Raw genomic sequence first — 19,890 nt, forward strand, 5'->3', positions numbered from 1 at the left:
TGCCGCCAGCCTCCCTTGCTGCCTGGTTACCCACTGGGTCAGGCGGGGACCCAGCGGCTCCTCTCCGACGGCCTGGGAGCCCAGTCAGCTACGGGTGACTTAAGGTCACGTCGAGGGAACAGCTGAAAGGGCAGGCTCGAGGACGCGGAAGGCACCCCGTGCCCCTCAGCACTCGCCGGGGCGCTTGCAGGGCCCGCCCGCGGGCGCGGGGTCGCGGGGGTCGCAGCGATGCGGCGGGCGAGGCCAGTGGAGCCCTCGCAGCCGCTCGGCCCCGCCCCCCGGCCGCCGCGCGCACGCGCCGGGCCGGCCCTTCCCATAGGTCCCCGCGGCGGAGCACCGCCCCCGCCCGACGCCCCGGAGCGGCCCCGAGGCCGCGGCTGCCGCACTCGGCGGCGCGCCCGCAGTGCCTTTGAAAGGAGGCGGGAGGCGGCGAGCGCGATGGCGAGCCTGGGCCACCTGCTGTGCGTGCTGGGCCTCGTGCTGTGCGGGGCGGCGAGCCTCGGGCTGTCCGCGCCTCACGGCCGCGCCTCTAAGAAGCCCATCATCGGTAAGGAGGCGGCGAGGGGCGGGGGGCGCCGGGGGCCGCGCCCGGCACTTCCAGCTGCTGCGCCCCGGCAGGTGCGCCCCGCCTGGGAAACACCCAAGTTCGGGGTTAGGCTTGGCGCGGGGGCCGGGGCAAAACATCATTTGGACCATGCTGAAATAGAGCTAATTAATGCCTCGGTGATCTCAAATCCGTGGCTCTAAAAATTGGGAGGAGGAAGCCCTGTCAAGAATCCTGCTGATGGTTTTTGTACCTAGCTAGGAATTTCCACTAATTAAACAGATTCTGTGCATGCATCATGTTTATTAAAATTCCACTGGCTGAGGGCGTATTTCAGGAAACAATGCATTATAATGTATAAACATCGAATTGACTAGATAATCAAGAAATTATGGTATGCCTTGGTCTTTGTCACCTTCAGCAGCGGAGGGCAGCAGTGGCTGGTGTGATCCTAATGTCAGTGCTATTCGGTGCTGCAGTGAAGCATGCCATTTTTCGTTTTCAACAAATGCATGTAGAGTGAAATTAGTTTGATCTATTTGCATTGCCAGAACAGACGTTTGAGACTGGGTAGGAGAAAGCAACCCAGGAGAAATCAGCCCAATTTTAAATTTGCCAAGTTAACCCATGTGTGGGAAGTTAAGATTCATTTCACTTTAGACGTAGTGTTACGCCATTCATACTATTTCCCCCCACGAAGATGGGCACTTTATTTCGTAACTAAATAGAAAGTAGGTGAGCATGTTTCATGTATATTGGTGGTGCCCAAATGTATTGTGTGTCAATGTTTGGAACTTGAAATGTCTTATTTTATAAGCTATTTCAAATAGTGGTTAGAGTCTTCAAGGGGAATTAAATCAAAATTCCAATGCAGTGTGCTGGAAAGTGTGGGTACAGGGGGGAGGAAAAGAAGAAAGAAGAGGGGTGATTTTTTCCCCCCTCTGCTAGAAATAGTGGATTCTAGGAAAAGTCTGGGTCAAATATAGAGAAGGTGAGTATGCTTTTGGTTACCCTGATCAACTGAGACAAAAGTAGTTGACTGAACGCCTGTGTACAAGGCGTTGAGTTAGGAGTGCAAAGGGTTCAAAGACAAGGAAGCCACAAAAGTCGTGAGATGGCCTTAAAGTTCGGGGGAATATGGTCACATTTTGAGGGGCGGGGAATACAGCCTGAGCTCTTGTCCCAGGAGGGAAAAGTGAGTACGAGTAGGGAAGGTTGGAGAGAAGTTGGTGGAACTTACCTCGTCTAAAGCTCTTTTCTTCTTTCTGGTACCTTGTGTCCTCATGTCCCAAGCCCTTCTTTGTGGCATCTCATCCTTGCCTGCCCTGTGACCTCTCCATTTCTTGTGACGCTCCCTAATTCGTCCTCTACCCAATTTCATTTTCCTCAATAAATACAATCTTACCTCTCCAAGAGGAGAAAAGCAGTCTTACTGAACAGAGTTTGGCATTTGGCTTATGTTAACTGAGTGCGTGATAAATGCCAGTTATTCTAAGAAGCTGGGAATACGGCTGATTGATGTACACAGACAGACAGCTGTCCCGGTCAGGCGGCTGCAGACGTTGAAAGTGTTCCAACGGTGAAGTAGTGAGTGATCCAGGCGCAGGTGTACCTTCCAGGCAGACATGTTTTCGTGTGTCCTGGATGCCAGCACTGTGCTGGGGCTGAGCTTTCAGCGGTAAGAGGCAGCCAGAGAGGTACGTGAGACAGAGCGCCTGGCTCTGCGGAGTCTGAAAGTTTGGAAGCCCGTTGAAGTGCTCAAGCAAGGAGGCGCCCCGCTGACTTGTTCTCCTCTCCTACTGCTCTAGTCAGACACTCCTGTGGTGTGACAGGCACAGACCTGAGTCAGGGCCTTTGCACTGGCTGTTCCTTCGCACTGGAACCTTCTTCCTGCAGATATCTGCAGGTGGCTTGACTCCCTCATCTCTCTGAAGTCCTGGCTCCACTGTCATGTTCTACCTTCTCAGGAGCACTTGGCTGGCCGCCTTCTTCCCCGCTGTAGATTGGACCCTCCTCCTTCCTTCCCCAGACACACACCTTCTTCCTTTGCTTTACTTTTTCTCCTTGGCACTTAAACCGCCAGTCATCACACTATTGTTTGACCTTTTGATCTTATTTATTGTGTGTCCTCTCTCTTCTCCTTTAAGCATACTAGAATTAAAGCCCACAGGGCAGGGTTTTTGTTTGTTGTGTTCACTCACATGTCCCCAGCACCTAGTTCATGGCTGGTATGTGGCATGATTCAGCAGTATATGCTGAGTGGATGAATGGTGGTATGATCCAGTTTTTTTCCTTGTGGAGAACTGGTTGGAGTTGGTGGCAGCTGTTTAAGAAACAGTGTAGAGAGACCTTTTATAATAGTCTGGGTTGGGGGAGGCAAGGTGTTAGTTGCTTGGATGAAGGTGGTGGTGATAACCTTGGAGAGATACGGTTAGAAGATGCTTTCACTCTTCTGCTTTGTTGTCAAGGAAGCAGTGTGCCTTTGACCGTGTGGGAAGGGAGAGGCGTCCTTCTAGGTTTAAGGACCTGTACTCTGAGGTTGAGTCCAGGTTGTGTGAAACAGCTGGTGCTATTGAAAACCTGCTTTGGGGGTTTATTTGGCCTCCCCGATGAGGCAAGAGAGCAGACTGCTTAAAACTCAGATCAGCCTCCACTACATCCATTCCCAAAGTCTGTAGATGTACTCTCAGGAGAAGCTTCAAGTTTAATTCTGCAAATTAAGCAAGCAGAGATATTTTTAAGATGATGTTTATTAGTTTCTGAGCAAGAAAAAAAGGAAATGTCTTGAAACTGAAACTTTTTTTTTTTGTCCTTTAGGAATATTAATGCAAAAGTGCCACAGTAAGGACATGAAAATCCTGGGGAAATACTATATTGCTGCATCCTATGTAAAGTATCTGGAGTCTGCAGGCGCAAGAGTTGTACCAATAAGGTATGATGCCACATTTTTTTTTTACATTGAATAATAAAAACTGCAACTGCTATTTTGACTCTAAAATGATCTTTTATCTCTAAAACGGATGCTTTCTCTCCGGTGATTGCCTCCTTTAAATGTGGTAACGTTACACCTGGTTTTGGTCACCAATCTAATGCTTAGAGTCTCTCATCGGGTGGTTTAAAGTGTAAAGCTCTGTGTATCTGTGATACCATTAGAGGCGGTTACAGGTGGTGGATCTCTGTCTAATGTCTCTGTGAAGTGGTGCGTTCCTTTACACCCCGGAAAAGGTAACCCCCATCAGGCATCAGGAAAGTGGCGGAGTACATGCATCTGCGGCGTCACCAGCTTCACTCCGTAGTAGTACTAGTGTAAGGAGACAGTCAGAGAATCGAGGCGCTTTTTTCTGCAAGAGGACTTTCAAAAAAGCTTCGCAGGCTGGAAGCTTGGAAGTGGCTAACACAGCGGCGCCACCTCAGTATAAAGTGTACGTATTGCAGTTTTAAAGGAGCTGCGCTATGTCTGTGATGCAGTGACCTAGGAAGAATAAAATGATTGATGTCGTGTTCATGATGTGATATGACAGTAAGCGAGTCATGTCATTTTGATTTGGAAAGAGTTGAATTTTTCAACAAACAAAACCTTGTGGGTATTGATATTACCTTCTCATCTGAAACTGGTGTATTTTCGGATCTTCCAGCACCCTCGCCTATTCCATTATAAGGAATGTCACTCACAAAACACAACTGTTTGCTCTGGCAACCTGTTTGTGTAACTAATTTCACACCAAAAAGCTGTAACCATGGAAAGTATTGTTCAAATAGAACGTTAATACTTCAAAGTGCAAGTATTACAATTTAAAGACTTGTACCACAAAATAGTTTCATGTTTAGATTCATAAGGATTGTCTTTTTGCTTAATCTTTTACAAATTGTCTCTGCTCCAGGGTGAACATTTGCTTTTGACATGAGTCTTTAATTTTATAGTAGCAGATCTAATTTTTCAAAAGAAATCTTATTTGGAACCCAGATAACAGCAGGGTTTTAGAGCTGAGGCAGAGGCTCTGGGCAGTCTTTAGGACCAAGTTTCAAAGTTTCGGTCCTAGAAGCTTCTTCTGCAAGCTTTCTTTTAGGACCTAGTGCTGATGACATGGCTGGAAGGTAGGAGAGACAAAGGCAGGTAGACCTGTTCAGAAACTGCTGCGAGGTGTGAGTGGGCTGGGTGTGAGGTGATGTGGGCTTGGCCTAGTGCAGTGTTTGTAGGACCCATAAGTAAATGTCCTTAAAAAAATTAACAAGACTTGATGACTAATAGAATGAAAGGGCACAGGGAGGAATAGACGAGAATGACAGAAGTTTTGAAACTGGGGAAGTTTTGAAACCAGGGAAATTTTGAAATGGGTGGCTCTTAGAATGCTGGGATTTATGGCTGAGACACTGAAAATGTGACTGTCAGCACCCAGGTTTATTTCCAGCTTGGGTTCCCAGATTTCAATTTAAGGTGTATTGCTCAGAATTAGAATCATATGATCCTATAAAAGCAATGTAAGACATAACAGCTAAATTCCCAGAAGAACCCACAAAGGGTTACCTAATGTGGAATGAGACAGGTGGCTGCCCCAATAACGTTGGGTTCATTTCTGAATTTGGATGCTGGGGGCCAACTTCTGCAGTTCGGAAGGGAAAAGGAGGCGGGTGGGAGACCGAGGCAAAGTTCTAGAACAGGTGAGGAGGCTTGTCTTTGGTCTCCTTCCACCTTTTCTCTGCCGCCTTCTCCCTCGGGTGCCTGGTGCACTCAACTTACTATAAACTCCGGCCATAGGACTAGTGGAACCCCCAGAGTGTCCTCCTCCTGAGACCTTTTAATATGTGTTTCATTCACACTGTGTTTTAAAACACTTCAGTATTTACAAATCAGAAGACTTCATGAAAGTCTGAATTTCTGGTTCTTTTTTTTTGAAGACAATTCAGACTGGAGCCAGTTTTTGGTGGAGCGAGTGCTTTCCATTGGCAACAGTGCCTGCCGCTCCTCTTGCTACTGAAGCTGTGTCACTTGCCATCAGTACCAGACCGAAGCCATTTTCTTCAGTTAAAGAGAACCTGTTGAGAGGGTCTTATGTTTCTAGAAAGTCTGACAACATGCAAATAACATCTCTGTTCAAAGAATGTGACCTGGCCTGTTTTCCCTGTCAGGCCTCTGAGGCTCTTGAGTTTGTGACACGAGGCTGCCTCACTCCCCCGACTCATCAAGCCCTTTAACATCGATAAGCAGGACCCCAAAATTCAGTCGTGGACAATACAGGAGCCATTTACTTTAGAATTAATGGAATGACTAGAACTGGCCTGCATGGCTAGCTGGTAGCAGGCCCTGGAGTGCAGCTGAGTGACCTAAGTCCGTTCTGGTTCCTCATGGTGGTGGTTGCCCCTCTGGGTTTAAATATCCTATGGGGAAGATTCTGGGTCCCGACTGGTTTCCTCTTTGTGGTACAATCTGGGGAGACTGAACTGGCAGAATACTGGGGCCCACGTTTCATCTCCCTGTTGCTTCCTGAGTCGGGGCCACCTGCCCAATTTCCCATGAAAGATGGTGGTCAGACCATTGCAGTGTCACCCACTGCTTTGTGGCTCTCTCCCAGGAGGAGGATTATCGTGAACTTCTGAACAGCAAAGCTTGTGTGGACTTAGGGGAGAGCGCAGAGGGCTTTGCTGGCAAAGCACAGCTGCGTACTGAGCATCAGGCATCTACTTAGTAAGGGGAGAAGTGTCCTGACGTCCTCTAAAGCTTTCCTCGGGGGCAGGAATGGTGATATTTGATCTTCAACCTAACTTCTTTTATGGCAAGTTGAGAAGAATTGTGCCTTCTTACTCTCTTGCAGAACCAGAAGACTGCTAAGTGTAGAAAAGCTCTTGCAGGAGTTCATACACATGATGCTCTCTTCCCTTGCTTTTGTATTTTGCTGAACTTTTAGAAGAGTGAACCCATCTTACTGTGACATAAAGTTGTAGCCAGTTGTCGCAGATTAATCTCTTGGGTTTTCTCTGGCGAGGGGGGTAAAATCATCCATAACTTGGTGATTGTCAGGAAGCCCTTACGAGATGTTTGATGAAGGATGTTTCAGAATGATTACCTGGGCAAATTAGGCCCGTCTGCAGGGATCTGCATGTAGTCTGTACCTACATCTCAACTCTTCTGACTCTGGAATACACAGGGGTTCTGAGGCCTTTGCAGTTGGCGATAGGGGTGGGGTGAAGCAGAGACTTGGCGTTTGTATGTATCCGCCATAGCTACCTGTGGTTAAGACAGGCGGGTTAATGAATCTCTTCATTTAGTCCTTACATTAAACTGCTGAATATCCTTACCTTTTTGGGATGGTTCTTCGCTTGCAGGAAATCACTGGCACCCAAATCTCATGGTCTTTAATGTTTTGCATATTAACATGTCTCTCACAATATTAAATTATATTAGACCACAGAAAAACACATTTGCTTGTCTTATTAGCAAAACAAGGATATAATTATGTGGCTTTCTTGCAGTTTGGGAAAATGCCTCTAGGAATGCAGAGAGGTGATGTTGTCCAGTATTTAAGAATTATTTCCCATCTGGCTTTTAAAAATTAATTATGATGACTTTATCTAGAGGCTCATTTTTTATTTTAAGTTTTGGAAATGGATGTTTTGTAACTGTTTTTTTTTTTTTAATTGTTTTCAGGCTTGATCTTAAAGTTGAAGAATATCAAAAACTTTTCCAGTCTATTAATGGGTAAGTTGCCAGCGTTGGTTTAGTACAGTGTGTGAGGCCTAAGAGATCTGCTTTTGTGAAAATGTACACATAAATATTATACATGTTTCTGCATAACTACCTTACAGTGGTGTAACGTTAGTTTTCTGAGTTCTTTTATAGGAATTATTTTTTTTTTTTAGGGATGCAAAAGTCCTGCAGAGAGGAGAAGGCAGGTTAAGGAATAAATATTACACAGCAGACACGTATATTTCTTTAAACATGTGACATAATCTTTATGCTTTTAATGCTTGTCTTAAATGTTTCAGAGCAACTTTGGATAGCATGGCAGGCATACTGCTTGCTTAGGGGGTTTATAAGTCCTAAGACTGAGGATATTAATGGGTCATCTTGCAGAAGGTAATTTGAATAGCACTTGGGAAAAAGTAGCACAAACCCTGAGGGGAGATCTCTCTCTTTTTATATTATGCGCAGGTTAAAAACGAGGGTTTCTATAGATGCTTCTCTGAATCACTATTGTTACCTGAACAGTGTGATTTTGGGGGGGAGGGGAGGTAATTAGATTTATTATGTATTTTTAAATTATTATTATTATTATTATTTTTAGTGGAGGCGCTGGGGATTGAACCCAGGACCTTGTGCATGCTAAACACGCGCTCTACCACTGAGCTATGCCCTCCCCCAACAGTGTGATATTATCATATGAAACAAGCAAGGCATATAGTGGGGTGTGTAGTATACTCCCATTTGCTGGTTTTTAAAGTTGGGGTAAGAAGATATGCGTAACATATGTCTATCAGGTCAACACAACAGATTTTAATGGTGATTGTTTCTGATTGGGCGTAGGGTTGAAGAAGTCCATTTTACTGTAAAGCTTTTATTAAAGGAGCTTTTTTTTTCTTTTAAACAGTGTTCATTTATTACTTTTTTTTTTAAAAAAATCTATGTTCAGAATAGTCATTGCATTCAGTTCAGTTTGGATCAGTAAATATTTACTGTGAAACTAGTTCAATTTAGTAAAACATTTACAGTGCCTGTTCTGTGCAGTGTGCTTTGTCATGGACAAAGGTAAATGAGTCCAGAATAGAATATAAGGTAGAACCTCAGAAATACGCGAAAATATAACCAGACAGTGACCAGTGCTCTAGTGGTACCTCAGAAGCACCTGTCCTGAGCCCTGTCGTGCAGGAGCCCCCGTGCAGGGTTGTGGGGGTGCACAGATGAAGAGGTGCACAGGGAGGGCCTTGCTTCGAAGGCGTTTGTCCACCAGGAGGGACAGTCAAGTTTACTTTATGAAAGGATTTTGATCTCTTTAAATACTGAGTCAGTGAAAGGGAAAAACTGCTAATGAGTCTTCCTTAAGCCGCTTTGAGCTGTGGGGTTTTCTGCATGGTTTTGTGGCATGTGTTCTACTTTATAGTTTGTATGTTCTCTACTAGACCGTGATCTTACCAACAGCAAAACTCACACGCCTTTGCCCCTTCAGAATAATACCTATCGTTGAATGAACAACAGTCTCAAAAGTGATATTTTACATGTCTCAAATTTATATATAAATATCGTCACAATTTTGAATATACTTAATCAACCTCTGTAATCTCTTTTGAATATCTTTAGTTGCTTTAAGATCTGTTGCAATTTTTAAAATTTAAAGTTAATTTTTAAAAATGTTAATTTAAGACGTTGATATAGAAACAGAAATATTTTTCTATATCCCTCCTCTATGGGATAAAGTCAAATCAAATGTTTCCATCCCTACTCTTTTTTTTCCCTAGTTTTTTTTTTTTCTTTTTAGAATTATAATTGTGTTCTTTTTCAAAATTTTCTAATACCATGCTTATTTCTGAAGAGATCTCAGGATAATAATAACCCATTAAATTTTCATGGATATTTAATTATAGCCTACTATATTTTCGTGACTAGTTTGTTCTTTATGGTGAAGAAATTTTTTTGTGTGAGCCAAGACTGAGTCATGATTATGGACCTGCAGTTAATTTCAGCATCTCTGATCACCTTAATTTAAACATAGTTATACCTGGAATTTTATTTCTACTTGATTTCTAGCTCTGTGTAACATCCTCCCCTTTCCTTTATTTACCTTTAATTTATCCATCCTCTATTTCAAAAACAAACCTGTTTATCCAAGCAGTTTGAAAGAATATGCACAAATGCATTGTTAACTGCAGTAATTTTCAAACGGGTGGGATTATAAATATTGTATATGTTCTTTTTGCCTTTTCTCATTTTCTATAATGATCTTGCTGCTTATGTTATAAGGAAAAGTTGTTTTAAAATAAAGAGATGGTTTATTTCCTGCCGGGGGCAGGGGTTGAAATGCACCCTATTTGACGCTGTTTCAGGGTCCTTTTCCCAGGAGGAAGCGTTAACCTCAAGAAGTCAGGTTACGCCCAGGTGGCCAGAATATTTTACAAGTTGGCCATACAGGTAAATATCAGTTATTTCCTGTTATTCCAGGTGAGTTTTTGTAATTTTCTGTGAGGATAATCCTTCCCCTAAGCACACAGTAGTGCTTCCTTCACAGTTCCTGCAGCCCGTCACCCTATCACTTTCGGGGTGGCTCTCGCCCATCTTCTGTGTGGCTCTCTTACTCCTGGGCTTCCAGGACCTTCCAGGGCCCTGCTGCCTGGCCCTCTGTGCTCGTTACTGTGCACCAGGCCCTCCTGGTGGCTTAGTGAGCTGTTTTTATTATGTACTGGGCATTGTTCATGTGTTACTAACTCTCATCTCCCCTTGAAAGCTGCTCTTCGTTCCAGCTCACTCAGCCCTCTGACCTTTCTTAACAATTTCCTAAGACTGTCAGACTCCACGTGCGGTGGCTTGCAGGGCCTCTCAGCTCCCTGGGGGTCTCACACCAGGCCTGCCTTTGCACCACGGCTCAGACCCTGTCTCTCCCCTGAACTATCACCAGCAATTTTCCAGTAAATCTTGCTGGCTCTATTCCCCTCCCGCCTTTAAATAGTTCTCTGAGGAATTGCTCTTAGCATATGAGATGCCTGTTTGAAAACTTAATGGCTGACTAGATAACCTGTAGGTTTTTATACTCTTTGAGTCAAGACGTCCAGTATGTCCACAACCCACTTTTTCTAGACTTCCCTTTTGCGGGTAATTGAAGCCAGGCTGGTGTTGCCAGCACATACTCTGCCCTCCCGCTTTCCATCTGTTGCTTTCTGCCCCGTCCCTGACTTGTGCCTTAGCCACCTTTCAGGGCCAGGGGGCAGCTCCTCTTCTGTGGAGGTTTCCCTGCCTACCCCAGCTAGAGTGGCATCCTTCCCCCTCCTAACTTTTAGAGTATTTTGTTGTAGAATTGTTCAGACACTCCAGCTCTGTGACATGACAGGGTCTGTGACCTTAAGGGGCTTATATTCTCAGAGACAGATTATCTTGACATTAGCTGTTCGTGTCTCATCGGACGTTGTGGTCCTGACGCTTTTTGAGGTCTTCCTCATTTCCTAACGTTTGGAGCACCTGGTACATGCTCAGTGGATAATTCTGGAAAAACTAGTGAAGAAAATTGAAATTTGATAATGTGAGTGATTTAAAAGGCATTCAGGAAACATATACACGAACATTAATAAAGTCTCTTCCTTTTGCTTACAAAGACTTGTGTAACTGGCTTTTTCAGTTAAAAAACAAAAAAATAAGGAGCTACCTCACCCATAAGACTCAAAGATCTATGTTTAAAATGTGATTAGCTACTGGAAGATTTCAAAGCAAAGGAAAATGCTTAGCAACCTTGAACTTCCCTGTCTTGTAATCACAAACCAAGTGTATAATTTTTATTTTGAGAAGTTTGAATGAGCTTTTTTTTCTCGTTACTCTGCTAAGAGTTTTGATGATGGAGACTATTTTCCCGTGTGGGGCACGTGCCTTGGATTTGAAGAGCTCGCCTATCTGATCAGTGGAGAGTGCTTGTTAACACTCACGGATACTGTTGGAGTTAAAATGGCGCTGAACTTCACCGCAGGTAAGAATTCTCTTTTTGACCCTTTTCGAAATATTAACTGGGCAGGATTACTAAGTAGCAAATATTGAAGTAAAAAATGTCAATAACATTGATTAATTTAAAAATTGTTTGTACAGGCTGAAGATGTGAATGATCACTTTTTGTACTGAGTAATGAGGATGTTTTAAGGAATTTTGATTGTTGATAACTCATTGCTTTAATCAATTTCAGGACCATATGTGATTAAAAACTCTAAAATTGGACCTGGTTTTGAGTCCTACCTTTTGTTACTTCTGCCTTGGGGAATCATTTAACCTCTGTCACCTTTAATTACCTGATTAGTAAAAGCGTTTACCTCTTAGAGTTTTTTATGAGGATTAAATAAGATATAATGTTTTCTAGGTACAGTGCTAAGCACTTTAACTATAACGCTCATAAATGTTAGCTATTTTATTGTTGTCAGCATTTTTCCCTTGGCTGTGTGCTGTGTTTCAACCCCAGCTGGTGTGGACTGCAGTTCCATTCTGGACTAACCACCTGGAGTTAGCACAGGCTCCAGTTAGAGGTCATCTTCCTGACTAGACTGCCCTTGGGTCAGATACCAGCCACAGGGCACGTCCCTGAGCCACCCACACTTCTGACCAACTCGCCACAAACTTGGGGATTCCCGTACTCCCTCTCAGGTTTAATAATTCATTGGAATGACTGACAAGACTCAGGAAAGTACTGTGTTTGCAATAACAGTTTTGCTGGGAAGACGCACATGGGATGGGGTCTGGGAGAGGATGCAGAACTTGCATGCCCTCTCCCTGTTGCGTCAGGGTGCCTCGCTGTCCTCACTGTCCTGGTACATCAGTGTGTACACCAGCCAGGAAGCCCCAGTGAGCCTTGGTGTTCAGAATTTTTACTGGGGCTTCATGATTAACTCTTTGACTGTGTTATTGAACTCAGTCTGCTGTCTCCCTCCCATCCCTGGAGGTCAGGCTGACTCGAAGTCAGACCTCCTCTAACCATGGTTAATCTTTCTAATGACCAGCCTCATCCTGAAGCTGTCCAGGGGCCACCCAGTGTCACCTCATTAGGTTACAGAGACACATCTGTCACTCTTGAACTTCCAAGGGTTTTGCAAGCTCCCTGTCGGGAACCCAAGACAAAGACCAGACAAATTCTTCATTATTCCACTCTGGGTAAATAATGATTCTTGTAAGTTGCTTGATCTCTGAATCCTCAGATTTGAATGCTACCAAACATTCCTGTTCTCATAAGGATTTCGGATGGAAAGTAGTGCTTGTCACACACAGAACCTTTAAAATGCTCTGTACTTTTCAAAGCTCTTTCTCACAGTATCTCACTTAATTATTGCAAGAACTCTCTGGGAAGTATATGTATTAGGTTAATCTGTTTGGGCCATGTGTGGTGAAAACCCAGTTTATACAAAAAAGGAACAGAATTTGCTGAAGATGTCACTGGGTTTTCACTATCTGGGGCACTGGGATTCTCGTGGAAGCCGTAAGCATCATGAGTGAGGCTCCTTTAGGGACAGCTGGCACCAGGGCCTGCAACACCATTGGGATTTTTTAAATCCCTTTGCTGGTGTGTGAGTCTAGGTGTCAATCTCCAGAGCCTTCAGTGAGGTAAATTGCTTTTTTAAAAAAAAATCTATACCAAGTAGAAATTTCTTGGCTTCATTAATGTTTTCTCTACATTGTCGGTATTTTTAATCTTTTAAGTCCCAGATACCTTTGAAAATATGTTGAAAGTTCTGGATCCTTTCCTGGGAAGACAACTATATATACATGTGGAAAATTTTACCTATTTTTCAGCCCTGTCTAGAGATCTCAAATTTAAAATTCTCTGCTTACTCTGTGGCTAGCCTGCTAAATATCATGTCCAAAGAATTTTAGTTATTCATGTTCCAGTTCTAGAGGAAAAGTACTCAAGTGTGGAACATGTTTGGATTTATGTGTTAAACTTACTCTGTGCTTGGCTGGAGTATTTTTGTGGAAATGATGTGTTTCCTTGTCATTTAGTCATATTGATTATGTCTTAGTAATGGCCTCTCTCTGGCTGTAGATCAGTGACTTCAGTGGATTTTACTTTCTCTGTGTTTAAATTATTTCAGGTATATTGCACAGCAGAATGTTCCAGAATTTTCCTGCCAACTTGCTGCTGTCATTAGCAAAAGAACCTCTGACTGCAAACTTCCACAAGTGGAGCCTCTCCATGAAGGTATCCCATTAATCATACAATGAAATTAATGCATTTAGATTTAATAGAAGTAATCGTTTTGTTTTCATTTTTGTTTTATTTCTGTACTTTAGAATTTTACGATGAATGAAAAGTTAAAGAAGTTTTTCAACGTATTAACTACAAATACAGATGGCAAGATTGAGTTTGTTTCAACAATGGAAGGTATGTTCACTGCACATGTATGCTTTATTTCACTTATTATGTCTGTATTTATTAATTTTGACTTTATAATTCTCTTAAGAATAAAATCATTTTACTTTGGAGACTGAAGTTGGAAGTTAGGGCATTTGTGGAGACAGGAGACCTGCTTTGTCCCTGTTCCAAATCCTTCTTCCTCGCCCCAGTCTGGAAGATGAGCCAGGTCCGCCTCCTCCATCCCACTTCAGCATCAGCCATCTCCCACCTGGGCTGCAGCAGGAGCCTCCTAACCTGTCCACAAGCCTGCCTCCCAGCCGGCCGCCGCCTATACCCTGCATGGCCCTTCAGCATGTGGAGGGTGGAGCCTAGATTTACCGGATTGTGTTCTCTGCTGACTCTCCCGCCATCATCACTAGCCTGTGTTCCCATGCGTCCCCTGGCGCACACAGCCCTCCTCCGCAGAGCAGCCTTTTTCAGCCCTGTGCTTTTTCCTATGTTCTTTCTTCTCTGAAAAGCGTCCCTTCCCCCATCCCCTCTGCTGATGAGCTCTCAGCTGGCTCTGAGGACCCAGGCCGGTGGTCACCTCCCGGGGGGCTGTGCCTGCCCGTTATGCTCCCCCCCCCCCCCCCCCCCGCCACCGCGTCTGCAGTGCTCCTGAGCCACCTGGGATGGCTCTCTGCCTTATCTGCTCCTGCTCTGGCTGTCCCCTTAGGCCTAGAGCTCATTGGGAGCTGGAGCTGTGGTGTTGTCGTCTTTGTTTCCAGGACTTATGTAAATCTCAATAGAGGTTGAATGGATGACTCATTATTTAAATGAAAGACTATTGGGTTGGAACTTAGGAAATCAGGTTCCATGTTTTTTCTCTTCCTGGCTATGTCATCATACTAGGCTCGTTTGGAAATTGTATCCTCTGAAAATGTTCTGACACCTGCTAGCTGGGAACACGTGCGATGCTCTTACTCGCTTATTTCCTTTCTTTTCTTGATACTTTTGTTCTGAATTAGTGAGGCAGGGCGTGCTTCCTACAGTTGTTGGGAGCCTGCGTTGATCTCTTAGTAAAGCAGTTTACAAAAGAAGAGTAAATCTCACTTGTTTCTGGTTGTCAGTGTGTTTCTGTGTATCCTTCCATCCATCTATCTGAAAAGTCTTTGTTACAATTTATCACTTAAGGCATTTCTTATCCTAAATAATACTTTTCTTATCTCAAAGAAGTACATTAGAAGATCTGCCTTTCAGTTGCCTCTGTGTAGCAGTTCATTTCCTAGTCATCCAGGCTGGGGGTCGCCTGCTGGTAGCTTCACGTGTGGTCCCAGATGAGAGAGAGGGAGAGAGAGAAGGAGGTCACGAGGAAGCAGGGAGAGGGGCTGTGGGGAGCGGCGGAGCCGTATGACCAGGGCTGCTTGCTGGTGGATTTTTTTCCTTGTGTGAACCCCAAGAAGCTGGGATAAAATATGTTTCCTTCTTGTGACGCGATCTCTAGCAGCAGGGTTTCATGGGCTGTGAGAGGACAGTGCCCTTTCCCCAGCTGCTGCTGCTTTCAGGACAGGTCCTTTCTCCAGGCGTTCCCCCACGGTCGACAAGGTTAGAATATACAAGCAAAAATAATAACAGGAAGGAGTTTTTTCCAATTAAAATGAGGCGAGGCATATGTGAAGAAGAAAAGAGATGAGTTTATAAATTTTTCAGAAGGTAAATATTACACTCATTCACATTTTTTAAAAATTGTGGAATTTTAAAAACAGACTTAGAAGTAGAGTAATCTAGTGACCCCCAGGACCTTTCTGTAAGCGTCAACAACTGTCACATTTGTTTGGCCGTTCTTGTTTCATAGCTACTTTCGCCCCATGCCAGGTTATTTTTGAAGTAAATGCTAGGGATCATGTCATTTTAAGTATAAAGGTATTTAAGAAGTCTGAAAATAATTGAACTATGTTACCAAAAATCTTTCACACCAAATTTAAACTTTTAAAGACTATTTAAAAATTGTCACAGTGAGGTCACAAGCCATTCCGCAGACTGAGAGAGAGACATAGTTTGGTTGAGACAAACTGGCTTACATAAAAGGACACCAAAAATACTGGCATAGTTCATATTCATTTGCGTAAGTCGTTACAGGAGAGGATGAAAATGCGGTATGAAGTGGGGGAAGAGAGACCCTTGTGGAAGGTGTTTGTTTGCAATCAGATGTGCACTTGACTGTGGAGCTGGGAGCTACTCAATTATTTCACTCTGCTCTGATTACCTAGTAAAGCAAATCATGTTTCAAATTGTAAAAGGTTGAAAGTCAGTGAAGTATTGTATTATGAACTTTCGTATCGACTGAACTGAAATTATTTTGTCTGAGAAAACGTGCACATTGTACTTTCATACTGTGAGTTATAAAGTAATGTTTCACATCGGATGTAAAACATAATTTAATATAGGATGGAAAGCGTAATTTAATACGTAACATCCTAGACCATTCTTACTGCTTAATACTTAGCAGTTCGTGTTCTTCCTGCAGGATACCTGTATCCAGTATATGGCGTCCAGTGGCATCCAGAGAAATCTCCTTACGAGTGGGGAAAATTTAGAGGCATTTCTCATACATCTAATGCTGTGAAGGCTGCATTTTACTTAGCAGAGTTCTTCGTGGCTGAAGGTAATATGTGGGGGTATGATTTTATCACTCTGGTGTGGTTTTGAAGGAAATTGCCCTTGCCTGAACTTTTGCGTACTCTCTTGCTCTATAGCTGTTCCCTAGATTTAACTTTTAAAAACATTAATTCATGTGAAAACCCTGAGATTGAGATATTAGTCATTTAAATCAAATGGACAGTCATTTCAGTTAACAGTATTATACACTCTAGAGTGGGCTGAATTCTTGAACAACAGCATAAGGACTGGTTTTTTTTTCCTTTCTTTCTTGAATACTTTATTTTTTTTAGATTCTCCCCATTACTCTTTTCAGGAATAATGCTTGTATTTTAACATTCTCTGAGAATGGGATCTTATTTTTTAAGACAGTTACATAAATCGAATCTATACTCATCAGTCTGTGATTTTAAGGCTGCCTGTCTGTGAGCATTGGTACACTGGAGAAAGTTAATACACTTTGCCTGCTTTTTCATGATGGAAACACAGACGCATTCACACTTTGTTATCTTCATGGGTTAGCTGAGAATTTGGTCATAGGTGCTTAAGTTTTAGTTGAGCGGCACGGGTGTAGGAGCTGCAGACCCAGCCCGCAAGGAACAGGGCATCACTCAGGCGAGGGGCGGCTGAGAGGGAACTTCAACGAGCCTTGTTTGCATCCTTTCTCCAAGATGGCCCCAAGTTTTTATCAACCCTCCTATCTACCCTCACAGGTAAAGTGCCTCCTTCTAAGGTCTCTGTGCTTTAAAATCATGCTCAGGTGATAATAGTCCCAGGAAACATTTTCATGTCCCGTGTGTAGGAGTAAATGAGGAGAACAGTGGGCAGAGAAAAGCTTTTTGCAGTATTATCACCGAGCAAGGCCATTTGTGGTTTGCATTTTCCAATATCCCTCTTTCTCAAGATGCCGTAAAAGCCTGTGTTTGCTTTATTTTGCCTTGAGGGTAAAGTCTGAGTGCTCACACCCTCACACCCAAAGTGTAGCCACGCCAGCTTCTCTGTGCCTCCTTGTTCTTCACATTTCTGCCTTCTCTTTGGGGAGTGCCTCACTTCTCCACCTGCCTCAGCTTTGCCAGTTTCTCCATCCTCTTTACTCTGAAGCATCTCCATGCAGTTAGTCTATAAAAACATTCCAGTATCCGATTCTGTGTGGTTGCTGGACCAGACTTCTTGAGTGTTAGGACCTCGCCCCGTGTGTGTTTCTGTCCACAGACCCTGCATCGGGCCTTGCACACAGTAGGCACCTTGTAGGCATCTGAATGAAAGAGGGGGCTGTGGGTACCACTTGGGGTCCGGTGCAGGGCTGGCGTGGCTGCTGTCAGTCGGTAACTACTCCAGGTCAGGTGCTGCTTTACTTGGGGGAAATTTGGGAAGACATGTCTCCTTTTTGCTGGTATTGTCCCACTCAATAATGCTGATTATAAGAAGAAATGTTATAAAGTAGCCTTTTGAAAATTCTATTCTGTCTTTGTAAAAATTAACGCTTTCTTTTTCTTGCAGCTCGGAAAAACAATCATCATTTTGAATCTGATGTTGAAGAAGGCAAAGCACTAATTTATCAGTTCAGTCCAGTTTATACTGGAAATATTTCTTCATTTCAGCAAACTTATATATTTGATTGAAAGCCTTTGATGTGTTAACAGAGGAATTTTGATTAATTCCATGATTAAATTGTTAAAATAATTTGCTATACATGGCAAAAATAGAAAGTCACAGAGATTCCTTTTCTGTGTGTTACTGGCTCTGATCCTTCATTCGGTTTATATGACTATTTATATCACATTTGATAGTCAGTGAGACAAATGATCATAGTGTATTTCACAGAAAAACTTTTATGTGAGGTTTTGACAAAATAAATATTGAAATTACAGATATTTTTTCTAACTGATTGATTCTGGAAATATAAAACCACTCCCTACCCGTCCACTTCATTCTTGCTGAAGATTGTTTTTTAATTTTTTATTGAGTTATAGTTAACATACAACATTATATGAGTGTCAGTTATGCAAGAGTGATTAGATATTTTTATACATTTCAAAATGATCGCCACAATACTGTCCAGTTACTGTCACCACATGATGTTGTTACGATATTACTGTGTTGTCTATGTGTGTGTTATATCCCCATAATTCATTAATTTTATAACTGAAAGTTTATATCTTTTAATTCCCTTCACCTGCTTTGCCCAACCCCCTACCTCCCTCTCCTCTGGTGACCACCTATTTGTTCTCTGCATCTATGACTATTTCTGTTTAGATATGTTTGTTCATTTGTTTTGTTTTTTAGATCCCACATGTAACTGAAGTTATACAGTATTTGTCTTTCTCTGTCTGACTTATTTCATTTAGCATAAGACCCTCCAGATCCATCTATATTGTCATAAATGGCAAGATTTCATTCTTTTTTATGGCTGAATAATATTTCATTGTGTATATGTATATGCACAGTGGAATATATATGCGAATATATAGGTGTAGATGCATATATGTGTATATACATACACGTGTATGTGTGTATATACGTATCTGTACATATGTGTATGTATATGTGTGTGTATGTGTATTTATACCACATCTTCTATCCATGGACACCTAGGTTGCTTCTGTATCTTGGCTGTTGTAAGTAATGCTGCAGTGAACATGGGTGCACCTGTCTTTTTGAATTAGTGGCCTTTGCTTTCTTCAGATAAATACCCAGGAGTGGAATTGCTAGATCGTATGGTAGTTGCAAGTTCAGTTTTTTGAGGAAACTCTCCATCCTGTTTTCCATAGAGGCTGCACCGGTTTACATTCCTACCAGCAGTGCATGAGGGTTCTCTCTTCTCCGCATCCTCACCAACACTTGCTCTCGCTTGTCTTTTTGATGATAGCCGTTCTGACAGATGTGTGATGGTGTCTCATTGTGGGTCTGATTTGCATTTCCCTGACGATTGGCTGTGTGTCTGAAGACTCTTTTTAAACCTGCCTCTAGTTCACTGTGATGTCTCCCTCCTTTGAGTCTCTGGAGTATTTAGTGTGTTTGTGTGTGTGTGTGTGTGTGTGTGTGTGTGCGTGCGCGTGTGCACGCACCTCCTGAAAGCAGTTTGTGTTTTGAACTTTTTATCTCCCGCAATGTTTAACACAGTAGGGCCTCAGTAAACAGCTGTGACTATTTATAAATGAACTGTTTTCCATGGGAAAAATTACTTGAGTGCTGTCATAAATCTACTTGGGCATATTTTAATATATTTCTCAGTCTAGACTTCCCTCTTCCACCCTCCCCATCCCATATACCCTCAAAAACACTGAATTGCAGGCAGTACAACCAAGCAGGTAAAAGAGAGGATATTTTGTGCTGTTTCTGACAGCATGTGTATGGCTGCGTGTCTGTCTTACCTATCAGAATAGCAAGAAAATCTATCACTTTCTCGTATGAGAATAATTAGGAGAAAAAGGCCTTTTGCTCATTAGAGACAGAAACTTTATTATTAAGCTTATAATTTTCTGGCATTTAAAATTTTTCTCTCTAAAAATGAATGAAGTTTGTAGTCCATAAAACACTTTCATTCTCATGGTTTAGAATTAATGGAAGGATTTTGCAGAGATGAGTCAGGAACACTAGGTGTCAGGAGAGAACCAGCTAACCTGATGTTTAACAGGTTGTGTTTCAACCTGTTGAACCAGTTGGAAGAGTAGATATTTTTTAAAA

The 19,890-nt window shown here is 42.9% G+C and overlaps 1 protein-coding gene across 1 annotated transcript; it reads left to right on the forward strand.

The window, feature by feature from the left end:
• Positions 1 to 321: 321 nt before the first annotated feature.
• Positions 322 to 18,073, forward strand: GGH (gamma-glutamyl hydrolase). Its single transcript, XM_032470178.1, has 9 exons — positions 322 to 547; positions 3,362 to 3,476; positions 7,188 to 7,238; positions 9,578 to 9,662; positions 11,064 to 11,202; positions 13,304 to 13,410; positions 13,503 to 13,593; positions 16,073 to 16,210; positions 17,704 to 18,073. Exons 1-9 carry the CDS (start codon positions 439 to 441, stop codon positions 17,823 to 17,825), a joined length of 957 nt encoding a protein of 318 aa, XP_032326069.1. The 5' UTR covers positions 322 to 438; the 3' UTR covers positions 17,826 to 18,073.
• Positions 18,074 to 19,890: the final 1,817 nt, after the last annotated feature.

The sequence above is a fragment of the Camelus ferus genome, chromosome 29 (genome assembly GCF_009834535.1).
Source record: "Camelus ferus isolate YT-003-E chromosome 29, BCGSAC_Cfer_1.0, whole genome shotgun sequence".
Lineage (NCBI taxonomy): Eukaryota > Metazoa > Chordata > Mammalia > Artiodactyla > Camelidae > Camelus > Camelus ferus.